Source organism: Tilletiopsis washingtonensis, assembly GCF_003144115.1.
Source record: "Tilletiopsis washingtonensis strain MCA 4186 unplaced genomic scaffold FA09scaffold_8, whole genome shotgun sequence".
NCBI lineage: Eukaryota > Fungi > Basidiomycota > Exobasidiomycetes > Entylomatales > Tilletiopsis > Tilletiopsis washingtonensis.
In genome coordinates, this window is record NW_020312005.1 from 294,397 (window position 1) to 317,193 (window position 22,797).

General features: G+C 66.7%; 8 protein-coding genes across 8 annotated transcripts; 5 read left to right on the forward strand and 3 right to left on the reverse strand.

Moving 5' to 3' along the window:
* On the forward strand, positions 1–2,204 carry FA09DRAFT_329261 (SURF4-domain-containing protein). Its single transcript, XM_025742103.1, has 6 exons — positions 1–200; positions 679–876; positions 1,077–1,325; positions 1,493–1,669; positions 1,738–1,861; positions 1,938–2,204. Exons 1-6 carry the CDS (start codon positions 42–44, stop codon positions 1,973–1,975), a joined length of 945 nt encoding a protein of 314 aa, XP_025599046.1. The 5' UTR covers positions 1–41; the 3' UTR covers positions 1,976–2,204.
* Positions 2,205–2,605: 401 nt separating this feature from the next.
* Positions 2,606–3,190, reverse strand: FA09DRAFT_338058 (Clavaminate synthase-like protein; the record flags this gene model as incomplete). The annotated part of the gene is made up of 3 exons (XM_025744056.1): positions 2,606–2,949; positions 3,007–3,094; positions 3,152–3,190. The coding sequence occupies 3 exons, from the start codon at positions 3,188–3,190 to the stop codon at positions 2,606–2,608; spliced, it is 471 nt and encodes a 156-aa protein (XP_025599047.1).
* Positions 3,191–5,216: 2,026 nt separating this feature from the next.
* On the forward strand, positions 5,217–7,720 carry FA09DRAFT_329263 (putative MAP kinase Kpp2). Its single transcript, XM_025742104.1, has 8 exons — positions 5,217–5,467; positions 6,023–6,218; positions 6,449–6,738; positions 6,909–7,003; positions 7,086–7,258; positions 7,326–7,413; positions 7,482–7,540; positions 7,605–7,720. Exons 1-8 carry the CDS (start codon positions 5,241–5,243, stop codon positions 7,677–7,679), a joined length of 1,203 nt encoding a protein of 400 aa, XP_025599048.1. The 5' UTR covers positions 5,217–5,240; the 3' UTR covers positions 7,680–7,720.
* A 278-nt stretch (positions 7,721–7,998) lies between these two features.
* FA09DRAFT_317517 (TFIID-31kDa-domain-containing protein) lies at positions 7,999–9,193 on the forward strand. The gene is made up of 3 exons (XM_025740878.1): positions 7,999–8,251; positions 8,492–8,640; positions 8,798–9,193. Exons 1-3 carry the CDS (start codon positions 8,047–8,049, stop codon positions 9,161–9,163), a joined length of 720 nt encoding a protein of 239 aa, XP_025599049.1. The 5' UTR covers positions 7,999–8,046; the 3' UTR covers positions 9,164–9,193.
* A 1,900-nt stretch (positions 9,194–11,093) lies between these two features.
* FA09DRAFT_329266 (hypothetical protein) lies at positions 11,094–13,401 on the forward strand. Its single transcript, XM_025742105.1, has 5 exons — positions 11,094–11,344; positions 11,405–11,629; positions 11,688–11,943; positions 12,001–12,245; positions 12,303–13,401. Exons 1-5 carry the CDS (start codon positions 11,264–11,266, stop codon positions 13,212–13,214), a joined length of 1,719 nt encoding a protein of 572 aa, XP_025599050.1. The 5' UTR covers positions 11,094–11,263; the 3' UTR covers positions 13,215–13,401.
* FA09DRAFT_329268 (hypothetical protein) lies at positions 13,374–14,128 on the reverse strand. The gene is made up of 2 exons (XM_025742106.1): positions 13,700–14,128; positions 13,374–13,601 (listed from the first exon to the last, which is right to left on the reverse strand). Exons 1-2 carry the CDS (start codon positions 14,108–14,110, stop codon positions 13,437–13,439), a joined length of 576 nt encoding a protein of 191 aa, XP_025599051.1. The 5' UTR covers positions 14,111–14,128; the 3' UTR covers positions 13,374–13,436.
* Positions 14,129–14,286: 158 nt separating this feature from the next.
* On the forward strand, positions 14,287–17,067 carry FA09DRAFT_307025 (hypothetical protein). The gene is made up of 5 exons (XM_025740547.1): positions 14,287–14,539; positions 14,695–16,410; positions 16,467–16,635; positions 16,693–16,767; positions 16,826–17,067. Exons 1-5 carry the CDS (start codon positions 14,327–14,329, stop codon positions 17,035–17,037), a joined length of 2,385 nt encoding a protein of 794 aa, XP_025599052.1. The 5' UTR covers positions 14,287–14,326; the 3' UTR covers positions 17,038–17,067.
* Positions 17,068–17,675: 608 nt separating this feature from the next.
* On the reverse strand, positions 17,676–20,857 carry FA09DRAFT_251109 (hypothetical protein). Its single transcript, XM_025739701.1, has 2 exons — positions 18,610–20,857; positions 17,676–18,556 (listed from the first exon to the last, which is right to left on the reverse strand). The coding sequence occupies exons 1-2, from the start codon at positions 20,744–20,746 to the stop codon at positions 17,799–17,801; spliced, it is 2,895 nt and encodes a 964-aa protein (XP_025599053.1). The 5' UTR covers positions 20,747–20,857; the 3' UTR covers positions 17,676–17,798.
* Positions 20,858–22,797: the final 1,940 nt, after the last annotated feature.

Sequence of the window (22,797 nt, forward strand, 5' to 3'; positions counted from 1 at the left end):
TGTTGCTTCTCACCCGCCTCGCAGTCTCGCACCCTCGCACGATGGCCTCCTACGGCCAGTCCCCCTATCAGGCCGTGCAGCGTCCCGGCCACGCCTCGGCCAGCGGCATGGGCGGCGGCATGGGCGGCGGCGGCGGCATGGGCGGCGCAGCACGCGGCGAGGAGAGCCCGCTGGACAAGGTCCGCGCATGGAGCTCAAAGGTGCGTGGCGCGCGGCGCAGACGAGAGGGCAAATGCGAGATGGATGCATGAGGCGTTACAGACAGGGTGCGGCGCAACGCATGCGCACTGGCGTCACTGCAGGCGCTGGCGATGGAGCAGGAGTGCAGTGCGTCGCTCAGGGTACTCCGACGCTCTGTGAGGGCAGGGCTTCGTCTGCAAGCAGCGCAAGCTGGGCGCGCTGCGCACACGCACGCCTCGCACAAGCAGGCGACGTGCAGAACGTGTCTGGCTCGCTCGCGCGGACGCGACGGGCATCGGTCGGGCAGAGCGGGCGGGCTCGGCGCGAGGGACTGACCAGTCCCGTGCCAGCCGGCGCTGGCGTCTCTTGCTGCGTGCAGGGATTGCAGAGGCCAGCAGCTGCGCAGCGACAAGCAGCCCGTACCCCGGCGGCCTTCTCGCGCGTGCTCCATCCATCGCTCGGTGCCGCGCCTCCTCTTGCTCACCCCTCTTCCTGCAGGTTGAGGATCTCATCGACGTCTACACGCAGCCCATCAAGCCCCACCTTCCGGCGCTAGGCCGCTTCTTGATCGTGGTGACGTTCCTGGAGGATGCGCTGCGCATCGTGACGCAGTGGGGCGACCAGAAGTACTACCTGCAGAAGCACCGTGGCTTCCCGTGGGGCATCAGCCATATCTTCCTGCTCGTCAATGTGCTGGTGAGTGGGTGCGAGGAGGAAGGGGGGAGAGCGCATGCGCGGATGCTGCGACGACTGCCAGGCGGGCTAGGCGAAGCGTGCGCGCTTGGAGGAGATCAGAGTCGCCGCGCATTGCAGCGATGGCGCGCCGCATAGCGCAAACGAGGGCGCATCAATTCGTGCTCCTCCCTGCCGCAGCTTGCTGACCTCTTGCATTGCAGGTCATGCTGGCCGCCTCGATCGCCGTCATTGCGCGCCGCTACCCCGAGATCAGCGTCGGTGCGCTGCTCGGCGTCGTCGTCGTGCAGGGCTTCGGCTACGGCCTCATCTTTGACGTCAACTTCTTCCTGCGCAACCTCAGCGTCATTGGAGGCCTGCTTATGGTCCTCAGCGACAGCCTGGCCAAGAAGAAGAACATCTTTGCCGGCCTGCCGAGCATTAGCGAGACGGACCGGAAGGTCTACTTCCAGGTGAGTGTGCGAGAGAGCGAGAGAAGGGTGCATAGGCGCGAGCGAGGGCTGGCAGCTATGCGCGCGCTGTGCTCGATGCAGCACCTGCAAGCTGTGTGCCTCGCGCGATGCCTGTGCCAGCTCTCAATCCTCTCCGGTTCTCTCGAGGCTCACCCTTCCTCTCTCAGCTCGCTGGCCGCGTGCTGCTCATCTTCCTCTTCATCGGCTTCATCATCCAAGGCAACTGGTCCATTGCGCGCGTGCTCGTCTCGGTGCTCGGCTTTGGCGCGTGCGTCATGGTGGCCGTGGGCTTCAAGGCGCGCTGGAGCGCCAGCTTCCTCGTGCTGCTGCTCAGTGTGTTCAACGTGAGTGCTGGCGCGCGAGTCTGCGGTGGATGCGGCGCATGGCTGATACGACTGCGGCCGCAATGCAGCTCTTCGTCAACAACTTCTGGACCGTGCACGCCGCGCACCCGGCGCGCGACTTCCTGCGCTACGACTTCTTCCAGACGCTCAGCATTGTCGGCGGCCTGCTGCTGCTCGTCAACCAGGGGCCAGGTGAGTGGCGGCGAGCGCGGGCACGAGGCGCTGCGCGATGCAAGTCGAGCAGTTGGCTGACTCGCGCGTAAACCAGGCGGCTTCTCGATGGACGAGCGCAAGAAGTCGACGTAAGGTCTTGCCAAGGCCTTGCTGACTGCCTTCGCACATCTCAAGATATCCCCTCTCTCCCTCTCCCTCCTCTTTCCTCCTTTCTCTCGCCCGCTCCGCGCGCGCATCGTCGTCCTTTCGCGCGTTCGCCGCCTGCTCGGCACGCTGCGACTCGGACGCTGACACTACACTGCGAGAGAGCCCTCTGCTGCTGCAAAACACCGAAATATGAAAAGGCGTGCTCAATGATGGCATTGCGCGAGGCAAGCTCGGTCAGAGCATGGCGTTGGTGGTGCGCTCGGCGTGAGGAGGCGCTGTGATGCTGGCGCGTGGACGGCGGGGCAGAATGGGCTCTGGCGTTCGGCGCAAGCTGCGCCAGACGCCGGCCGCGCATCGGCTGCCGTGCGTGCCTCTCGGCGAAGGGCAGAGCGAGGTGGCGCGGAACGCTGGTGCAGAGGGCATCTGTTGCTGCGCAGTCGACGTTGACAGCACTGGAGAGAGCCGGGCTGGGTTTGAGCCTCGTCCAAGTCTGACTCACGGCCGGCCGGCCGCCCCAGAGAAAGCGCCCAGCCTTGTCCGCCCACCCTTGTTCGGCGGGTTGTTGTTGCGCGTCTTGCGACGTGAGACACAGGGACGTCGTCGACGCTGCCCGGCCTAGTGGAACCAAGCATTGACGCTGGCGCTGTCGTCGAGGCCCGCGACGCAGTGCAGCCACTTCTTCGGGATGAACAGCACGTCTGCCGGCTCCAGCACGACATGTTTGGCGTCCGGGTGGCTCAGCGCTTGTTCGATGTCCCATAGCTCGGTCTCGGCACCGTCCGATTGCGCTTGCAGAAAGGGCTCTTCAGACCCGATCCGCGAAGTGTTCTGCAGCGGCCCACCAGCATGAAGATGGAGGTGTGCCGCGCAGGCAGGAGGGAAGAGATGCACGCGCTTGCGCCCGACGAGCTGCGAGAAGAGATTGTGGTGTGGGTCGCGATGGAGCGGCGTGAATGTGCCTGTTTGTAGAGGTGTGAGAAAGGAGGCAGCGGCAAGGGACGAGGAGCATGACGTACCGGCACCGCCAACCCAGAGCATGCGCCCCCAATCCTGCGTTGCCAGCTTGAGGTGTGGCAGCATCGGCACGTCAGCCTCGAGCTCTGGCTGCAAATCTACTGATTAGCAGCGCTTCAAGATGCGCGAAGAATGGCGCAGACTTACCAGCTCAGAAAGCGGCTGTTGCGCTACGTATCCGACCATGGGCGTTGAGGAGGAATTGGGGATGGACCGAGCGAGGAAGGCGGCGTGGAAGAGCTCTGCGTCAGAGAGCCGGCGTGAGCATCTGCCTCTCTTTACGCGCGCCATAAGGGGATAGGCACACTTCGCTGCGCTGAGCTCGCCAGCAAGAGCCAGCTCTCCTTCCGATCCGTCATACAGGAGACGGTGAAGAGGAAGGCGTCGTAGAACGTATCGGATCACAGCATCGATTGCGATGCTGGACCCGAGCCGTTCTACGGGGCGATCCACCTACCGTCGCTTTTATGACGAATGGAGCTGGGAAGGTGGTGGACGAGAGGAAGGGGGATCGAGAGCAGCAGATGATGAGGTGCGGCGGCACACAGCGCCGCAGGCCCGCTCCCTCAGATGGCGGCGGGCCAGGACAGCGCGTCGCAGCCCCATCATTCGGCAGACTCCTGAGTCCAACGGAAGCTGATCGAGCGCCGAACACCACGCCTGCCACACTCTATGATTCGGCCTCCAGCGATTACGTCTCCAGCGGCGCCACGGCCCTCTGTGCTCTCATCCGCCGGGCTCGACAGCGTCCGTGCGTGCCACTCACCCAAGCTCATGCGTCCCTCATTCCACTCCTCTCCCTCCTTCCTCACATAACCCCGTCCCGGCCGTGCCATCTCCACCCTAACCACTCTCTCCTTGGCTCTCAATATCCCTCCCAGCTGCGCATCATCGTTCCAGTGCAGTGCCGGCGTGGGCTGCAGGCCCGGCACGTCTGCTGCGGCGGCAGAGAGGAGTGCGCGGAGGAGCAGCGGGGCGCTGGTCGAGCTGCTGAGGTTGGAGGCGAAGTGGGAGAGCGAGTGAGAGGACGGAGGGAGCGCTGCGAGGCGCGAGAGACGGGCTGCCATGCTGCGGATGAGAGGGGCGTGAGGGACAGGAAGGAGCAAGCAGCTCACGGCGCCGAGAGCAGGGCGAGTGGAGGCAGGCAGGCGATGTCCGACTTCCGAGCTCGCTCGCTGAGCTTTCCGCTCTCGAGGCCCCCTGCCTGCGGCTGCATCGCACCGCATGCCGTCGCACGTCTTCCCTCCCAACTTGGCTCCATTCTCGCTCAGAGCGCTGGTCGTGCTCAAGTATAGCAAGGCTTCAAGGCTGACGTGACGGCATCATCAACCCTCCCTGACTCGGCACGACCACCGCGCGTGGACCGAGCTGCCACCTCTCGACGCCCCGAGCGAGGGCGCAGCAAAGTGCTCCCCTTTCCTTGTGCCGTGCCTGCTCCTGCTCCTGAGACCCTTTCAGAGTCTCCTGTCTCATTCGGCCGTGTCCTCTCTTTGTTCGTCCTGCGGAGGCGCGGCTTATTGCACGCTGTACAAGCACAAGAAAGAGTCGAGCTGCAGCAGCGCAGCGGAGCATCGTGCAGAGCGGCGTGGCACGCCGACGGCTGCGCCCAGCGACAGCGGGCAATCCTGCGCCGTGCGTCTTGTGATCGTCTTGTGCCGAGCTCTCTCTCTCCACTCTGCATCTGACTCTCTTTGCCCTCGCCTTTGGCCAAGCGAAGTGAAGAGGAGCGTGCTTCCAAGCGGCAAGCGAGTTGCCCGGCTCGCTCGGCCCCTGAGCTGCCCTGAGCCCCTGCGAGCGGCTCCCGTCGGCACCGCTGCCGGACGCCGCGCGGAACCGAGCGCGGCGAGAGGGGGCGCAGCGCGCTTTGCGGAGACGCGCGCCAACGCTCCCCGCGCTTCGGTGCCTGTGCCTTGAGAGCTGGTCTCGCTAAAGCATCCTTTGGCATCTCTCAAGTCAAGCGGAAGCAGGGAGTCGTCTCTGAGGAGGAGGCGTGAAGGCTGGGCGAAGCTGATGCTGCGCGGACTCTTGTTCGAAGCAGCAGGCAAAGCAACGGAAAGGAGTCTAGTGGCTGCCATGCGCGCTGGGGCCACCTCTCCTGTCCGGCTGGCGCGCCTCGCTGGCGTGGCGCCTGGCGGCGTGGCGGCGCTCTAGGCTGCGCCAGAGCCGATTTCGCGAGGCGCTGCGCCCGCGCCACGCCGCGCCTCACGCCCGACAAGCGCACGCGCCTCCAGGGCAGATGCCGACCTCTCTCTCCTCTCCCACCTCCCTCTCCGTCGCCCTCCTCCACCCGCTGCCTTCCCCCTCCGCAGCGACCATGTCTCTCGCCCAAGCAGCAGCCGCGCCAGCGCAGCTGCTCTCGCAGGCGGCCCAGTCGAGCGCTGCAGCGCTCGCCGCCAACTTCAACATTGGCGCGGCGTACACCGTCGTGGACGTCGTGGGCGAGGGCGCGTATGGTGTCGTTTGGTGAGTCCGCAGCGGGATGAGAGAGGCGCGCGAGAGAGAGGAGAGGTGGGAAGGAGGATGGGGAGGCGAGGCGAGGCGAGGCATGGGGCTGCCGACTGCGAGAGAGCGTATTGCTGCTGCTAGCACCGCGAGCGAGCGAGCGCCCGCCGCTGCGAGCGCATGTGGCACAGGTGACGCCTACGCGAGGGCGTAGTGAGCCTCAAGGGCGCCGCCGTCGCTGCAGAGCGGCGCGTGCATACTGTCGCTGGCGCCCTTGGCAGAGCAGTTGAAGGGAGCTCGGGGCGCCTCGCACCCCGCCGCGGTGCAGGGAGCAAGGAGAAGAGGAACGCTGCAGAGGGCATGAGCGCACGCTTGCAGAGCAGCGCCGGTGTCGCTGTAGCTCGCTCTGCTCTACTTGGTGGACAGCAGATCGAGGCATTTCCGAGCTTGGGATGCCGCAAGCCAGCCAGAAGCACCCAGCACAGGGAGCGCGGGCGCCTGAGCGTGAAAGCATGCTGATCCGCGCTCGCATCTCGCATCTCTCTTCATCCTCCTGAACCCTCCTCTCTTCTCCAGCTCAGCGATCCACAACGCCACCCAGACGCGCGTGGCGATCAAGCGCATCACGCCCTTTGACCACAGCATGTTCTGCCTGCGCACGCTGCGCGAGATCAAGCTGCTGCGGCACTTTCAGCACGAGAACATCATCTCCATCCTCGACATGATTCGTCCGAGAGACTTTGAGAGCTTTACAGAGGTCTACTTGATTCAAGTGAGTGGCGAGAGGGAGAAGGGAGAGTGGTGGAGAGGGAGGTGGTCGGGCGTTGCTGCGAGCTTGAGCAGGAAGGGGCCATACACGCCGGTGCGCACAGGCGGACTCTTGCTGCACAGGCTTCGCTCCATGGCTTCAGCCCTGCTCTCCTCGCTTTGAGATCCCGCTGCGCCGTCTTTCGCGTGCACAGTCCATCTTCGCTGATGCTCACGCGCTATCCTCGCTCGCAGGAGTTGATGGAGACGGACATGCACCGCGTCATCCGCACACAAGAGCTTTCCGACGATCACTGTCAATATTTCATCTATCAGACGCTGCGCGGTCTCAAGGCGCTGCACTCTGCTCAGGTGCTGCACCGCGACTTGAAGCCGAGCAACTTGCTCTTGAACGCCAACTGCGACCTCAAAATTTGCGACTTCGGACTCGCGCGAAGCGCCAATCAGCCGGAGGCGGAGGGAACGGGATTCATGACGGAATATGTGGCGACGAGGTGGTACAGAGCGCCGGAGATTATGCTCACGTGAGTGCGGAAGCGAGGACGATGGAGAGGAGGAGGAAGATCGCTGGCCCTCCTCTGACTCTCCCTCCTTTCCTCCTTCTCTCTTCGTCAACTCGTACACTCGCTCTCTCTCCTCTTTGCGCGCCTCGCTCTTCGCCCGCTCCTCGGACCCTCTCTGCCGCGCGACGCAGCTTCAAGGAGTACACCAAGGCAATCGACGTGTGGTCCGTCGGATGCATCCTCGCAGAGATGCTCTCCGGCAAGCCGCTTTTCCCGGGCCGCGACTGTGCGTTTCCCGCTACATCCTCCCCACCCGCCTCCGCTTGCCGACCAGCTCCGCTCACGCACTTGCTCGCGCCGCCTTGCAGACCATCATCAGCTCTCCCTCACGCTCGAGATTCTCGGCACGCCCTCGCTCGATGACTTCTACGCCATCTCCTCGACGCGGTCGCGCGACTACATCCGCGCCCTGCCCTTCCGCAAGCGGCGCAACTTTGCACAGATGTTCCCCAACGCCAACCCGCTCGCGGTGGATCTCATGGTGCGAAGCCAAACGGCGTGCCGAAGTGAGGAGGATCGAAGCTGATTACGATGTCACGCACTCGCAGGAGAAATGCCTCACCTTCTCGCCGCGCAAGCGCATCACCGTCGAGCAGGCATTGGCACATGACTATCTGCAGCCGTACCATGACCCAGGTGCGCCTCTTATATCTCCTTCGCCTTGCATCATCCACGCTGATCCACGCGCTTCGCCACTGCTGCAGAGGACGAGCCGGGCGCCGAGCCGCTGCCGCTGTCGAGCTTCAAGTTTGACCTCGAGCCGGTGAGTCGAGTCCCTTGTCCCGTCTCGCACCAGCACGCTCGACTGACGCATCTGCTCGTCCCAGGCGACGGCGACGAAGGAGAACCTGCGCGCGGCGATCTGGGAGGAGGTGACGAGCTTCCAGCCGCGCGCGCCGTGAGGCGGCGTGGTGGCAGCTCTGGCGGAGCGGATTAGACGGGGCGCGGGCTCGGGGCGTGGGGGCGCGGACGTGTGATGACGCTGACTTTGGACTACCTCTTGACTTCTGGGACGACGACGAATGTAACATGACTTTTCCGACTTGCTGCCTGCGTGTGCGTGACGGAACGATGCGAAGAGGCGAGCCAGGGGGCGAGACTCAGAATCGACTTGCGAGGAGCTCCCCACCGCGCGCGGCGTCGGTGCGGCGAGCTGCTGCCGCGCACCGGCCTGGCGGCGTGACACGCGCATGCGCCGCGCATCTGGCACATGTCTCCCACCTCCCACCACCCACCTCCACCCTCGAACCCTGCCCTCTCCGTGCTCCTATGCCAGCGCAAACACTCGAGCCCAGCACCTCTGCTGCCGGCGCTGCTGCTGCCGTCGCGCCTGATGCTGCAGGCACCGCCGAGGCAGCGGCGCAGGCGGGTCCTGTGCCGCGCGACGCACGCATCATCGCCCTCATCCTCGCCAGCATGGGCATCGACGACGCCGAGCCGGCCGTGCTGCTTATGCTGCTTGAGTTTGCGCATCGTGAGTGAAGAGTGAACCGAGAGATGTCGAGGTGGACGATCGGATGGAATAGAAGAAGGACTGCGTGTGGAGGAAAGGGAGGAAGGATGGCCTTGCGTCGTAGAGACGACAGAGGATCTGACTGGGCGGCAGAGGCGCTCGTGCTGCCTGGACTGTGCAGCACAGCCAGGCCCGCTTCGAGTTCTGCGGACGTAGGCTCGTACTCCGCCCCCGGCCATTGTGCTGATTCCTCGACGCCAGGCTACACGACGGACATCCTCTCCGACGCACTGCTGTACGCCGACCACTCGCGCGCCGGCGGCTCGGCGCAGGGCCCCAGTCTGGACGACGTGCAGCTGGCCATCCAGGCCAAGGTGAACCACGAGTTCACGCAGCCGATGCCCAAGGAGGTGAGTGAGCTGTGCGCAAGTCGTCTGGACGTGAAGCGAGGTGGAACATGAAGGGCTGTGGCACCAGGCCTCGTCGCAGAGATGGCTGCTTCTCGTCTGCAGGCTCTCGAACGCTGCCCGGTAGACTGGGCCCCGTGCTGACGCTTCGCGCGCGCAGATGCTGCTGTCGCTTGCCACGAGTCTCAACTCCACACCGCTGCCGCCCATCTCGGACCGCTACGGCGTGCGGTTACCGCCGCCGCAGCACACGCTCGCCAACATCAACTACTCCATCATCCCCAACGCGCCGCCGCCATTGGACGAGGATGCCGAAGCAGAGGAGGACGAGGAGGAGGAAGCGGCGGCTGAGAACAAGGCGCGTGCTGCTCAGGATGCACAGACAAGAGGCGGGAGCATCGGTGAGGAGGATGGAGAGGATGTGTGGCCCGAGGGCGATGAGACTGCACATGGCGCACAGCCCATGGCCGTCGATGAGGCACGGGGCACGAAGCGGGCACTGGAAGAGGACGAGGACTACGACTAGCTCGGCGCTCGACGGGAGAGCATGTCGCACGAGCAGCTGTTTGCTCGCATGCAATTGTATTAGTATCGTGCTCAGCTAGTCGCCTGCGAAGTCCACCCCGAGCTGGATTGGCGATGCCAAGACTGTACGCGAGTTTGCCGAACGGTCGGTCGCCTCAAGATGCTGTGCTATCCAGGGAGCAGCTCCGGATGAGGCTGCAGTGGACAGTCGCAGGCGCTCGGTCGAGCCTCGCACCAAGCCGTCCCCTGGCGAGTCGTCCGACCGGCCTGCCAGCACGCCGTCGGCAATCTGCGCGGCCATCGCTTCGCAAGCGGTCGACGACCTGCGACTGCGGCTTCAGGCTGTGGCTCCGCTGTGGTACGCTCCGGAGTAATGGCGCCAAGGGCCGCTGACAAACAGCGTGTCTCGAACGTCCGAGGCGTGATAGCTTGGCGCGCGAGCGTGCGAGCATTCCTGGCGCTCTCGGATGCCTGAGGGCGCCCGCGAATGCAAAAGCGAGGGCGCAGAGTGACTGGCTGTCGCTGCGAAGCGCAGCCGCATGCACCGTCAGCACCTGATGCTGCCTCTTTGTGGTACGTTCGGCTGCGGGTGCCAGCAGGCCAAGCATGCGAGAGCCGTGCGAGAGAGCGTACTCTGACTGCCGGGAGCTTGAGCCCCCTCCCCGCGCGGATGGACCCTGAGCCGCCGTGCGAGCGCATGCAACATCATGACGCTCCGGACGCATGGTCTGCCAGCCGGGCAAGCGGGGGGCATGTCCATGCCGATCACCTGTCAGCGTTGCAGCAAACCTGCATCTCGTTGCGGCATGCGGCGCCCCGTTGCCGCCGCCGGCGCGCCGATCATCCGCCCGGGACGTCACGCGGGCCGAGGAGCAGCGAGCAGCGAGCAGCGACCGAGGAGCGGGCATGGGCCAAGTCGACTGGTCGAGGGGCGTACTTTGAATATTTAGACTGCCGCCGACGATGCAGGTGCCCTGCGCCATGTTGGTGCATGCCCAGCGGGGGGAGCACACAGATGCAGGGCAAGGAGCAGTTAGTCCGGTGTGCCATGGGGATGCTGTGCCTGATGGAGCTGCAACGAGGTGGACCCTCGCGCCGTCGTCGTCTACATGCAGCGCACGCATCAGCATCAGCACCAGCGGCCAGACAGCAGACTGCGGATGCAGCTGCTCTACCTCAGAAGGAGAACCCTCGCTGCCTGGCTCTTCGAAGGCACAACACGGCTGTCCGCATGCCACAACATCGCCGGAGCCATGCGCGCGTGGGACAGCGCTCGGAGGCCCGTCGGATGCGCGCGCGTGTGGCTGCGGAGCCGCCGCGGCGACCAGCGCTCGCGCACCGCTGCCTCGGAGGCGGACGGCGGGCCCGGCGCCGTGCCCGGCTGGCCACGGGAGATGATCGCCTCAGCAGAGAGGGGTCCTTGAGGTGTGCGCCGCCGGACGGTACGGCGCAAGTGCCGAGCCTTGCTGTTGCGCTGGCGTCCAGCACGGGCGCGGGAGCGCGGGCGTTGCGCCGCGCACGACGCGTCCGCATGCGCACAGCGTCAGGGTCCGCCCTCGCTCCTGCGCTCCCGGCGCCGTCTCACCTCGCGCCTCCAGAATGTGCACCGTGGCAGCACCTGCGCTGCACCCAACGCCGCTCGTCGCTCATTCTGCCGGTGCCTGAGCAGCCACTACCCATCCCGATCGCCCGCATCGCATCGGCACGGTGCCGGCGGCGCGCTCGCCAAAGAAGCTGCTTCTGCAGCAGGGCATGTGCCTGCGTCGCTGCGTCGGCCTGCTGCGTCTGCTGCCGCTGCATGCTGCACCTCGCTGTGCCTTGCCTGGCGGCTGCATGCTGCGCCTGCGACATGCTGCGTTCCCACACGGCGCGCCCGAGAGCGCCGGCGCCATTAGATGCGCTGCCGCCGGTCAGACGCCCATCGCAGCCCCCCACATCGTCGCCGTCCTGCTCTGTCTCTTGTAGCTCCTCGTTCCGTGCGCTCCCGTGCCGCCCCTCCCGGCCCGCTTCTCTCTCTCTCGCGCGCGCAGCCCTCTGCGGCCGCGCTCATCCGATCAAGCACCGCCCTATCAGCTGAGGCCGGTGCCTCCTGACCTGACCGATGGCCGACTCGGGCGTGATCTTCGATCACATCAGCCCTGCGACCCACGGCGGCTATCGCGTCTCGGTGCAGGTGCTCCAGGTGAGCCCGCTTTCGCTGCGGGCCTGCCGTGGTCCGTGCTGAAGCTGCGCCTGTCCGTAGGTCGTGTATGCCGTTTTCTTCGGCGCCTCGCTGCTCGACCTCGTCCAGCACATCGGCTTCGACATCAAGCTCGTCACGACGCGCGATGGCTGGAACCGGCCGGCCAAGGTCGTGTCGCGCGTGGCGTACCTGCTGTGCCGCACGCTGAGCCCCACGGTGCTGCTGCTCGTGCTCCTCGATGCCGTCGCACCCATGGGCGCCATCACCGGCTCGTGCCGCGTCTACGTGAGCAGAGAGCGCATGCCCATGCACATCGTTCCGAGCTGAACCATCCTGCCACCAGGGCCAAGTGTTCAACGCGCTCTTCGTGCCGCTGCTGAATGCCGTGCCGCTCGTCTTCGTCATCCGCACCATCAGCCTGTACACGTTCGACAAGCGCGTCTGCATTCCGCTGCTCGTGGCGTACGCCGTCTGCTTCGGTGTCTCGCTCAGTGCGCTGCCGTTCTGGGGCGTCAACCTCGACATCCCCGGCTCCGACGGCTGGTGCGTGTACGACACGCGCCGCCAGGAGCGCACGCCGTACAATGCCGCATGGCGAAGTGAGCAGCCGCGCCTGGCCTCATGCTTCGATGCCATGCTGACTCTGTTTGCTGCAGGCTGTGGCATGCTGCTTGACCTCACTGTCATCCTGCTCACGCTGCACCGCCTGACCGAGGGAGGCCTGGGTGCAGTCTTCCGGCGCAAGGACCGCCAGCAGATCAGCGCCTCGCGTCTCTCGGCGACGCTGCTGCGCCAGGGCTTCCAGTACTTTGTGCTCATCTTCGTCACCGACGTGCTCTTCCTCGCGCTGTACTGGAGCCAGCCCCCGAGCCGTGTGCCGTTCCAGGTCGCCGGATCAGCAGTGAGTGCTCTGCAGCTGAACATCGCTGCTGCCAGTCGCTGATGCTCCTACTTCCAGCTTGCCTTCTGCATGCCTCCCATCCTCGCCGGCAAGGTCTTCCGTGATGCACGCAAGATTGTGCGCCGGGTGCAGCGCGACAACCTCTCGCTGGCCATGTACTCGGGCAGCACGCCGCACGGACACACGTCTGTCCGCGCGAACCCCACGCGCGGCACGAGCAGCGGCTTCGGGCACTCGTTGACGCCAAACTCGACGGACGCGCACAAGTACATCGCCGACTTCAAGGTCACCGGCCGCGCTTCTGCGCCAATGCCCGAGCGCGAGTCGAGCTCCATCGAGCTGCCGGGCCTGCCACAGCTGCCGCGGGCAAGCCACGCCCGGCCAGTGAGCAGCTCGGACGGCTCGCTCGTCTCGCCGACGGAGCGCGCCGGCGGCATTCACGTGGGCGTGTCAACGGTGACGCACGTTGCAGAGGCCGACCGCAGCTCCATCGCTGAGCTGGACGGCAGCAATGTCGAGGCAACAGTGGCTCGCAACTGGCCGCGCTTGCATTCTCCCGACGTGTCGAGCTCGCCGACAGTCGACGCCGGCTACCAGGACGATGCGAACGCCTCGACACCTCAGCTCGCGCGTGAGAGCTCGATAGACCGGCGCAGCTCTACCATCGTCGCCATGGACTCCGCGCCGGAGGCGGCCGCAGAGTCTGCTGGCGCGGCGAACGGAGCGGCAGTCGAGGAGCAGCGGTCGGCATCGCCTGACGCCCATTGGACACCGCAGACCCCGGCGGGTCCCTATCCGCACACGACGCAGTCGCAGCTGGCGACCGACTTCTTCGGCGGCGCCTTCCAGACGCCGAGTGCCCCGGACTCGCTGCGGCAAAGCATCAGCAATGCCTGGCGCGACCCGGGACAGAGCTTTGACGAGGACGTCGAGGCGGCGCGAGACAGCCCGTCTCGGCCAAGAGACTAGCCGCGCAACGCCATAGAGACCGTCCCGCTCAGCCTTTTTTTGCTATCTCCACCCATTCCCCCACGCACTGATACCCACTCTGCACGCCTATGCTCGCTCGACGCGCCTCTGTCCATCGCGAGCCCTGCTCCGCTGAACCAGTCTGGCAGTCAGCTCCTGCCCGGTTGTAATATATCGGTCTCCATGCCTCAGCGCGCGTGATGTGACAGTAGGGCCCTTGAGCTAGGCGAAGGCGACGCGCTTCTTCTTGGGCGGCCCATCCGGCGGCGGCGAGACGGCGTCGGGATCTGCCGCTCGCTTGGCCGCAGCTTTCCGTGCGCCCTTGCGCGCCTTGGCCTTGGCTCGTTGCTCTGCGAGTAGCGACGCGCGGATGGCCGACTTCGTCTGCTGCTCCGTGGCCCGGGTCAGCACGCGACCATCGCAGAGCGGCCGGCCGCGTCGCATCACCAGCAGGGCGCACTCCGCTTGCCCATGCGTCTACTCACCAATGGAGCGCTCTGCACCTGCGCTGGCCTGCGTGTCTCCTGCTCCTCCGCACCGTCGTCTTCCGCCGCTGCCGCCGCCGCTGCGGCCTCTGCCTTGCGCTTGGCCTGCGGGCCCTTGCCCTTCTTGGCGAGGCGCTCCTCCTCACGGCGCAGGCGCTCGCGCTTGGCCCACTCTGCGCTGTCGCGGTTGCGCTGCAGGCGCGACTGCAGCTTGGCGTCCTCCTTCGCCGTGACCTCCTGCGTGAGGGCGAGCAGGTGCTGCAGGCCGAGCGTCTCGCTGAACACCTTGGGCTGCTTGCCGGGCCCAGGCGCGGGGCCGCGGCGGCCGCTCGAGGGCCCGGCACGCGGCTCCTTGGGCGCCTTTGGCTTCTGTGTGGCGCCGGCGGACTTGGTAGGAGCGGCCTTGGGCATGGTGGCGGAGAGGTGTGGTGGGAGGGAGGGAGGGAGCACGCGAAGAGCGCCCAGCTCCAAAAGTTGGGCGCGCCGCGGACGCCGCGGAGGGGCTGCTGAGCGTGGGAGCAGCGCTTCGCCGCGCGGCGGTCGCGCCGTCACGCCGGCCGCTCGACGCCGCTGCTTCCTTCTCGACCACCCGCTCCGCCCTGCTCTCCCTCCCGCGAGTCGCCCGCCATGTCTCGCGAGTCGCGCGCGCCGCGCATCAAGAACCGCGCGCCGGCGCCGGTGCAGATCTCCGCCGAGCAGCTGCTGCGCGAGGCTCAGGAGCGCCAGGAGGCGCCTGTGTCGCGCCCCAAGCAGCGCATCGAGGACCACGAGGAGCTCGAGGAGTACCGCGGCCGCAAGCGCGGCGAGTTCGAGACGGAGATCCGGCGGACGCGCATCAACGTGAGTGTGCGGTAGGGCCTAGCGAAGGCTGGCAGAGCAGGGCAGAGCTGGAAGCCACGCAGAGCGGAGCAGCGCGCGCTGCCTCGCCGCATCGGCGGCAGGGTGGCCAACGCAAGGCAGCCTGCCGCATCGTACTGACCCTGTCTCGTCCTCAGATCGCCGCATGGATCAAGTACGCAGCATGGGAGGCTTCGCAGGGCGAGCTGCCGCGCTCGCGCAGCGTGTTTGAGCGTGCGCTCGATGTGGACCCGCACCACGTGCCGCTCTGGCTGCGCTACGTCGAGATGGAGCTCAAGGCGCGCAACATTCAGCATGCGCGCAACCTGCTCGACCGCGCCGTGAGCATCCTGCCGCGCATCGACTCGCTGTGGTACAAGTACGTGCATCTCGAGGAGCTGCTCGGCAACGTCGGCGGCGCGCGCCAGGTGTTCGAGCGCTGGATGAGCTGGGAGCCGGATGAGAAGGCGTGGAACGCGTACATCGGTCTCGAGGTGCGGTACAAGGAGATGAAGCGCGCCAGCGATGTGTGGGAGCGCTGCGTCTCGTGCCATCCCGAGCCGAAGCTCTGGATCCGCTGGGCCAAGTTCGAGGAGGACCGCGGCGCCATGGACCGGGCGCGGCAGGTCTTCACCATGGCGCTCGAGTACTTTGGCGAGGAGGAGGACAAGATGGAGAAGGCGCAGAGCGTCTACACTGCGTTTGCGAAGATGGAGACGCGCGCCAAGGAGCTCGACCGCGCCCGGGTCATCTACAAGTACGCCCTCGAGCGCCTGCCGCGGACAAAGTCGGTCGGCATCTACGCCAGCTACACGCGCTTCGAGAAGCAGTTTGGCTCGCGCGAGGGCGTCGAGGACACGGTGCTGGGCAAGCGGCGCATTCAGTACGAGGAGGAGCTGACGAGCGGTGCCGGCGCCCAGTCGCACTACGACACGTGGTTCGACTACACGCGGCTGGAGGAGGACGCATACCGCTCGCTGGTGTCCACCGGCGGCGCGCTGGACTCGCCCGAGGTCAGCACGGCCCGGGCGCGCGTGCGGGATGTGTACGAGCGCGCCGTCGCCAACGTGCCGCCAAGCACAGAGAAGCGGCATTGGCGGCGCTACATCTTCCTCTGGCTCTGCTACGCGCTCTTCGAGGAGGTCGAGACGCTCGACTACGAGCGCACGCGCGAGGTGTACAAGGCGGCCATTGCTCTCGTGCCGCACCGGACATTCACGTTCGCCAAGCTCTGGCTGAACTACGCGCACTTCGAGGTGCGTCGGCTAGACCTCAATGCGGCGCGCAAGATCCTCGGCGCGAGCATCGGCATGGCGCCGAAGGAGCGTCTCTTCCGCGGCTACGTCGAGCTCGAGCTAAGCCTAAAGGAGTTCGACCGTGCTCGTCGCATCTACGAGCGCGCCATCGAGTGGGACGCGAGCAACTCGCGCACCTGGATCCGCTTCGCAGAGCTCGAGCGCAACCTCTTCGACATTGAGCGCGCACGCGCCATCTTCGACCTGGCCACACGGCAGAGCTCCGGCATGGACATGCCGGAGGTGCTCTGGAAGGCCTACATCGACTTTGAGTTCGACGAGCGCGAGTGGGAGAACGTGCGCGAGCTCTTCGAGCGGCTCCTCGAGCGCACTGGCCACGTCAAGGTCTGGATCTCCTACGCGCTGTCGCAGATCGGCTCTGCGATTGCCGAGGAGGAGGACGAGGACGAAGGCGACGAGGACGAGGAAGAGGAGGAGGAGACGGAGAAGGCGCCGCGCGTGCTCACAGAGGAACAGCTCGAGGCGCGGGCAGAGCGGCGAGCCGCAGCCAAGGAGCGCACACGCGAGATCTTCAGCCGCGGGTACAAGGATCTCAAGCTCAAGGGCCTCAAAGAAGAGGTGCGTTGCGTCGCAGCCGTTCTCGCCTCTCACTCGCTGACTCTGCTCATCTCCAGCGCGTGTTGCTGCTCGAGTCGTGGAAGGCCTTCGAGGCAGAGCACGGCGCCACCGCAGAGGAGCTGGCCGAGGGCGCAGGCGCGAACGCCAACCTCAAGAAAGTCGAGGCCATGTTCCCGCGTGTCGTCAAGAAGCGGCGAGACACCGAGGACGGCGGACAGGAGGAGTGTGAGTCTGCCCGTCACGTCGGCGAATTGCGACTGCTGACTCTGTCTCCTCGCACAGACTACGACTTCCTCTGGCCGGACTCGGACGAGGGCAAGGGCAAGCCGTCGTTCAAGCTACTCGCGATGGCCCACGGTGAGTGGCTCCAGCGCTCCGTCGCCGTGCAATTGTGGCTCACACGGTCGACCTACAGCATGGCGCGCCCAACAGGCTGCTGCTGCGGCGCAGGGCGAGGCTGCGCCGGCGCCGCCAGTGGTCCTCCAGGAGCAGGCTGCCGAGGAGGGCGCCGCGCCGGCAGAGGCCACAAATGGCTCTTCAGGCGAGGCCATGGATGTGCGGGACGACGCTGGCAGTCCAGCAGACGAGGGGCCGCAGGACGACAGCGGCAGCGAGGCAGACCAATGAGACTCTGGCTTCGCCCGAGCACATCAGAACAGACGACGGCCGCAGACAGCAGTGTGGCATGGAGCAGATGGATTGCTGCCGAGGACGCAGGGCGCGGCCTCGGCTAAGGGCGCCGCATGGACGGGTGCGCCTGCTCTGCAGAATGTGCGGGGCGGATATATGTGCAGGTGAAGTGGAGTGAGAGAGCAGAGAGTGACGAAGTAGCAAGGGGGCGCCGCGAGCTGAGAGAGCGTCGCTGGGCGCCGTGGCCCGCAAGGCGGGCAGTGTATGAACGTGGCGTGGCGGTCGGCAGAAGCACAAGGCCGCGCGTGCCGGAGAACGGGTGCGGATGCAGGAAGCAGTGCGTAGGATACGCGCTGTTTTGGGTCGAAGCACCAGCAAAGCGCACGAGGGCTGAGATGCTGGGTTCGGGGCCGGCGCGAGAGGCCGTGCGCGGAGATATGTCGGGAGCGCGCTGTGAGACGAGACGTGTGCGGGAGCGGAATCGAGCCGTGCGTGGACGGCGGGACGAGTAGGTCGAGTCGGAAAAGCGGCACAGCGGCGGACGACGATCAGTGAAGATGTCGCGCACGCCGGCTGGCGAGAAGCGGGCGGAAGCGCGAATTAGAGACACCGATGCTGGAAAGACTGGGCGCGAACAGGGTCGGCGAGGTCGTGCTGCAGGAAGAATAGTGGACAGCGAGCGAAGAGAGGTCTCGGAGCGAGCGCAGAGGGTGGCGTGTTGTTATGTGCGGCGAGCGGCCGGCGTTGAGCGAGCCGGACTACATTCTGTTGAGCAGAGCGAGCAGCACCGAAGGCGCGAGCGGTGCGTCGATGGAGGAGCGCACCGACGCCAGTGGGTCGAAGCTGTGCGGTGCTCTGGCCAGGTTGGCCAGGCTCGCGCTCCAGTCGGAGTTCGAGCGCGCCAGCGAAGCGTCGAGGCTCGGCCGTGAGGAGTGCGAGGCGCCGCCTTGTGGTCGGTAAGGCGACTCCTCCTCGTCGAAGACGTCGTCCTCGACCATTGGCTGCGTCGCGAAGGTGTTGCCGCATGCCGGGGCAGAGCGGCAGTGGTGGTGGCTGAACTGCAGCGCCGACGTGGGGCGGCGCATGCGGCCGACGTCACGCGGCTCGTCGTCAACAGTCTCGTAGCTCATGGCCGACGGAGAGCTGAGGGCAGAGCTGGCGGTGGTGACGGCGGACGGCAATGGCGAGAACTGGCCAAGCGCGGTAAGAGCGTCGTCGATGGCGAGCAGCAGGCGCCGCGAAGCCTCGTCCGGCGTCACGGCGCCCGCCAGCTTCTCGGTGCTCGAGGCGGTGCTGCGCACGCTTGAGCGCCGTGCGGCAGCCGAGGCGGCGGCAGCCTTGTTCTCCTCGCGCGAGCGTAGCCGCTTGAGGAAAGCAATCCACACGCGCTCAGGCACGGTCACCTCGAAGCCGCAGCGGGCCAGGAAGTAGGCCTCCATGCGGTTGAGCTCGAGCAGAGGGATGCCAGTGACGTCGTGCCATGTCGAAGCGGTGAATGTGTGGTCGTCGAGGTGCTCTGCAGAGACTCATATTAGTGGCATCCAGGGCTCAGGCCAGCGGCTGACTCACTGTTCGCGATCATGAGGCCGAGGGTGAAGATCTTGAACGGCGCTGCCGACGGCGGACTGGCGAAGATCTCGCGAGCCTCCGCATCAAGCTCACCGTCGGCGCCGACGGCGAGGTGCGGCACGCGCAGGGCGTACAGCAGCGCGAGGAGGAAGGCGGTCGGGCTCAAGAGGGTCTGAGCCAGAACTTGATGGGCGAAGCGGCGGAAGGCAGGGCTGATCTCACTGCCGGGCGCAGCGATGCCGTTCATGCTGGGCTGGTGTGGCGAGCCGTGCGCACTCGAGCGCCGGCGTGGACGAGTGGCGGCGGATGGACGGGTCTCGGTGGAGGCCGGCGCGGAGAGAGACGGCAGCGTGTCGTCGTTGCTGCTCCAGCGCCAGTCGGGCGAGATCAGGCGCAGGATGCTCGAGACGGACGTGCGCGAGCGGTCCATCGACTTGGAGCTGAACGAGCCTGCGCGAGTCGAGCGACGGTCCGAGCCAGAGCTGAGCTCAGGCGAAGAGGACTCCATGGGACTGCCGGCGCGAGTGGCACCGACACCACCAAGGCCGAGACCCCTCAGCTTCGAGCCGTCGGCGCGAAGCTTGATCTCAGACTGCGCAGCACTGCGAATGATCTCGGAGCCGCTCATGGACGGAGGAGTGCCGGGCTCACTGGCGCTGGCGCTGCTGGAGTCGGAGCTGTCGACCGGGTCGGAGGAGCCGTTGCCGGCGCCGACGACGGCCAGACGGTGCAGCAGACTGCTTCCGCCGTCGTTGCTGATCTGGCGCCCAGCGGCCGGCCAGTCGCCGTTCTTGCTAGCGTGCACAGGCGGCGACGTGACCGGCGTCATCACCATGGGACTGCTCTGGATCGAGCTCGACGTGCGGCGGCTGCTTGCGCTCGAGCGGCGCGACGAGATGAGCTCGGGCTCGAGAAGCGCCGCACAGGCGCCCCAGATGATCTCGGCGCCGAGGCCCGAGAGCGGCAGGCCGGACTTGTCGAGCGTGTTGGGCGACGGCGGCAGCGGACCGTCGGCAGGAGCGGCAGCAGCCGCGGCCTGCTCGGCGGATGGAGGCGGTGCAGGCGCCGCGTTGGCAGCAGCGAGCTCAGCGGCCTTGCGACGCTGTGCTTCGTACTCGCCGCCCAGGCCCCACGTCGGCGGCTGCGGCGGGAGCGCCTCTCCGAAGACCGGTGCAGCGATGACAGGCGCGTTCCACCGTGCTTGCGTTCCTGCTGTGGGCCAGGACGGGTTGCCGTGGTGCGGGTCGGCGACGACGGCGTGTTGCTGCTGCTGCTGGAAGTATGCCTCCGAGATGGGCAGTGGCTGCTGCTGTTGCTGCTGTTGCTGCGGCTGCTGCGAGTAGCGCCGGTTCTGCACCGGAGCCCAGGCCGGCTGGTAGGCCTGTCCGACCGCTGCGTGTGCCTGCGGCTGGCTCGTCTGTCGGGCGACCGGATCGTACGCCTGACTGAGGTGTGCTGGGACCGCGTAGCCCGAGCTCACAGCGTGGCGCGCCTGGGCTTGCGCGTTGGCCTGTGCCTGCTGGTGGTACTGCTCGGCGTGCGCTTGGCGCTGCTGCGACGCCTGCCAGCCTGCGTCTTGAGGAGCGCTCGAGTAAGGGCCTTGCAGCTTGGCGAGCTGGTGGTGAAGCATCGACTGGTGCTGTTGCTGTTGCTGCTGCTGAGCCGAGTGGTACGGCGCGCGGCCCCAGGCATCGTGTGCGCCCCAGGGTGCGGCGTGGTACGAAGCCAGGCTGGTGTCCCAGTACGCCCGCGCATTCATGCTGGCAGCGCGAGCCGCCGCGGCCGAGATGCGCGGCGCCTGCGGTGGAGGCCAGTAGCCCGTCTGCTGGCCGTAGGCGTCGATCAAGACGATGCCGCCGGCGCCGTCAGCCATCTGGCCAGGCTGCCCGGCCATTGCGCCGTGCTGTTGCGCCTGCTGCATGTGCGCGGGGTACGCCGACGTCGGTGCCGCAGCCGGTCCGCCGGGCTGCTGATGCTGCTGCGTCGCGTACGCGTGGGCGTGCGCCTGCGCCTGAGCATGCGCATGAGCGTGCGCCTGCACCTGCACGTTCTGCTGCTGCTGTGCTTGCTGGGCGGCGTGCACCTGCTGCTGGTAGTAGCCAGCGTCGGTGCGCGCCTCTGCATGGTACGCGGCCATGGTTGCAGTGGGCAAGCCGTGCGAGCCACACACGATCACTGCACGCGTTCAGGCGTGCGAGTGGATCGAGGCGGGTCGCGGTCCGTGAGGACGAAGAGCCGAGGAAGGCGCGCGCCGCAGCGACGTCTCCTGCACGGCCGTGTAGTCGTAGAGAGAAGGATGCGAGACGGAAGAGGCGAAGAGATGCGCCGTCAGGTACGCTGATCGGAGACCGACGTGACGATGGGCGCCCGAGATGAAGCGCGCGAGCGCTTCAGGGGAACAAAGCAGAGGGCGAGGCGGTTGCCACGCGCGCTGTATGCCGGCTTAGAACTGCCAATGAAGGCGTCTAGAGCGGCAGAGGGTCGTGAAGAGGCAGAGGCGGGACCACTGGCTCACACACTCGACGATGCGGACACCGCAGAGCGCGAGAGGCGGATCGGCGCGCGACGCAGGTGGCGCGGTGAGGCGCGTCTGGCGCAGCGTCGGTGCGGATGGGTGCGGAGCCCCAGGGGTCGTCGAGGCAGAGTCCACGCCGGAGCAGCGAGTGCGAGCGAGCGAGACGCAGACAGGCGCCCGGCAGTGCGAGCGGACTGCACTCGACCCAACGGACGGCAAGACGGACGCACGCGCGAGGGCGAGCGCACGTTTCCGGGCCCGGCGCAGCGGGCACGCGACGCGCAGGCGACAGCAGCACGCGGCTCGGAGAGCAGCGGCGGCGGCGACGGCGAGAAGTGCGCGCTGCAGAGGGCTGCCGGATGCCGCAGTGGGAGCACGGGCGACGGCGACGACGGAGGTGCGGCCTGGGAGGAAGGGCCGCGGGGATGGTGGTGAGGGTCAGCCGGCCGCCGCGCGCAGCAGCAGCCGGGTCAGCAGCGCGGCGGGCCTGCGGGGCGCGCAGCACCCGCGTCACCGCGCGCCGCCCGCCGGTGCGAATCTGGCGGGCTGGTTCGATTTGCAAAATGGCACGTGATGCCCAATTCACGCGGCGCCGCTGCGGCTGCCTCTGACGGGCTCCTGAGCCGACCCTTCCGCCGTTCCGCGCAGGAGAGAGAGAGCCCATTCGCTGGGGGCTGAGTAGTAAGGGCCAGAGGAGGCGCAGCGTTCTAGCATCCAGACGTCCAGGCACACAGCACGCCCCTGACGCTGCCTAGTCGCCGCAGCGGCGCAGAAGGCGCAGCTCTCCTTCTCGCATAGGGGCAGCGCCGCCCACGTGCGCTGCGGCGGGCCCAACATCCACCCGCGGCGCTGCGGCCAGAGAGGGCTGCCCCTTCTCCTGTCTCTTGCAGCCTCTGGCCATGCCAGCACGGGAGCCGCTGTGGACCTCTCTCTGAAACTCGGTGCAGCCGCAGATAGCAACGACGTCGCATGGTGAGGAGGAGCCTTCGGCCTGCCTAGAGGCCGGCTGGGCGACGTCAGGCTGCAGCAGCGTGGAGCGCGTGGGAACAGGCCTTGGCGGCTCAAGGAGGAGGCCATCGCTGCGATGCTGCAGGATGCTGACAGCTCACGAATGCACTGCGCTGCAGGTGATTTTGCCCAGATTCTCGCTCGCAACTTTGCGGAGCAGGAGGTTGACGAGTTGCCGCATGACCGAGCGGCAGATGCTGTGCACTCGGCAATCGAGCGTGTCGGCGAGCGCCATGACCCTTGTTGTGAGCTCTCCAGGTTCAGACAAACCCTGCCTTGCTAGCTCTGCAGGTGGTAATTGGGCGAAGCCTTCGATGTGCAGCTACACAGTACCACTGCGATGATTTTGAAGGTGAAAGTGGGGCATGAGAGGGCCCACCGTACGAGCGACTGCTTGTTGACGTCGACGAGGAGGCCGGCACGCCGCGGGGAGGCGCTCGCGCGCCCACCGCGGGCTGATGCGAGCAGCGACGCTCGAAGTCATGTGCGCCGCCCACAGCGGCCAGGCCGTCGTCCTCGGAGGCAGCCAAAGGCGCCGCAGACCCTCACTCTGGTATCGGGAAGCTCGAAGAGCAGTGCGAGCCGCCGTGCACTACTGCAGCGCATTCATCGGACGCGTCCGTCCAGCTCCCATCCTTGGCCCTGCTGTCGCTGCTCTGTCTCCA

Coding starts and splice junctions, on each gene's coding strand:
- FA09DRAFT_307025 (XM_025740547.1), top strand. CDS start 14,327: ATGTCTCGCGAGTCGCGCGCGCCGCGCATCAAGAACCGCGCGCCGGCG. Junction 16,411..16,466: donor TCAAGGGCCTCAAAGAAGAG/GTGCGTTGCGTC, acceptor GCTCATCTCCAG/CGCGTGTTGCTGCTCGAGTC. Junction 16,768..16,825: donor GCTACTCGCGATGGCCCACG/GTGAGTGGCTCC, acceptor GTCGACCTACAG/CATGGCGCGCCCAACAGGCT.
- FA09DRAFT_251109 (XM_025739701.1), bottom strand. CDS start 20,746: ATGGCCGCGTACCATGCAGAGGCGCGCACCGACGCTGGCTACTACCAG. Junction 18,557..18,609: donor CGGCCTCATGATCGCGAACA/GTGAGTCAGCCG, acceptor GAGTCTCTGCAG/AGCACCTCGACGACCACACA.
- FA09DRAFT_329261 (XM_025742103.1), top strand. CDS start 42: ATGGCCTCCTACGGCCAGTCCCCCTATCAGGCCGTGCAGCGTCCCGGC. Junction 201..678: donor TCCGCGCATGGAGCTCAAAG/GTGCGTGGCGCG, acceptor CTCTTCCTGCAG/GTTGAGGATCTCATCGACGT. Junction 1,670..1,737: donor TGCTGCTCAGTGTGTTCAAC/GTGAGTGCTGGC, acceptor GCCGCAATGCAG/CTCTTCGTCAACAACTTCTG.
- FA09DRAFT_329263 (XM_025742104.1), top strand. CDS start 5,241: ATGCCGACCTCTCTCTCCTCTCCCACCTCCCTCTCCGTCGCCCTCCTC. Junction 7,259..7,325: donor CGCTCGCGGTGGATCTCATG/GTGCGAAGCCAA, acceptor ACGCACTCGCAG/GAGAAATGCCTCACCTTCTC. Junction 7,541..7,604: donor TCAAGTTTGACCTCGAGCCG/GTGAGTCGAGTC, acceptor TGCTCGTCCCAG/GCGACGGCGACGAAGGAGAA.
- FA09DRAFT_329268 (XM_025742106.1), bottom strand. CDS start 14,110: ATGCCCAAGGCCGCTCCTACCAAGTCCGCCGGCGCCACACAGAAGCCA. Junction 13,602..13,699: donor AGGTGCAGAGCGCTCCATTG/GTGAGTAGACGC, acceptor GCCACGGAGCAG/CAGACGAAGTCGGCCATCCG.
- FA09DRAFT_329266 (XM_025742105.1), top strand. CDS start 11,264: ATGGCCGACTCGGGCGTGATCTTCGATCACATCAGCCCTGCGACCCAC. Junction 11,944..12,000: donor GTACAATGCCGCATGGCGAA/GTGAGCAGCCGC, acceptor TGTTTGCTGCAG/GCTGTGGCATGCTGCTTGAC. Junction 12,246..12,302: donor TCCAGGTCGCCGGATCAGCA/GTGAGTGCTCTG, acceptor TCCTACTTCCAG/CTTGCCTTCTGCATGCCTCC.
- FA09DRAFT_317517 (XM_025740878.1), top strand. CDS start 8,047: ATGCCAGCGCAAACACTCGAGCCCAGCACCTCTGCTGCCGGCGCTGCT. Junction 8,252..8,491: donor GCTGCTTGAGTTTGCGCATC/GTGAGTGAAGAG, acceptor CCTCGACGCCAG/GCTACACGACGGACATCCTC. Junction 8,641..8,797: donor CGCAGCCGATGCCCAAGGAG/GTGAGTGAGCTG, acceptor TCGCGCGCGCAG/ATGCTGCTGTCGCTTGCCAC.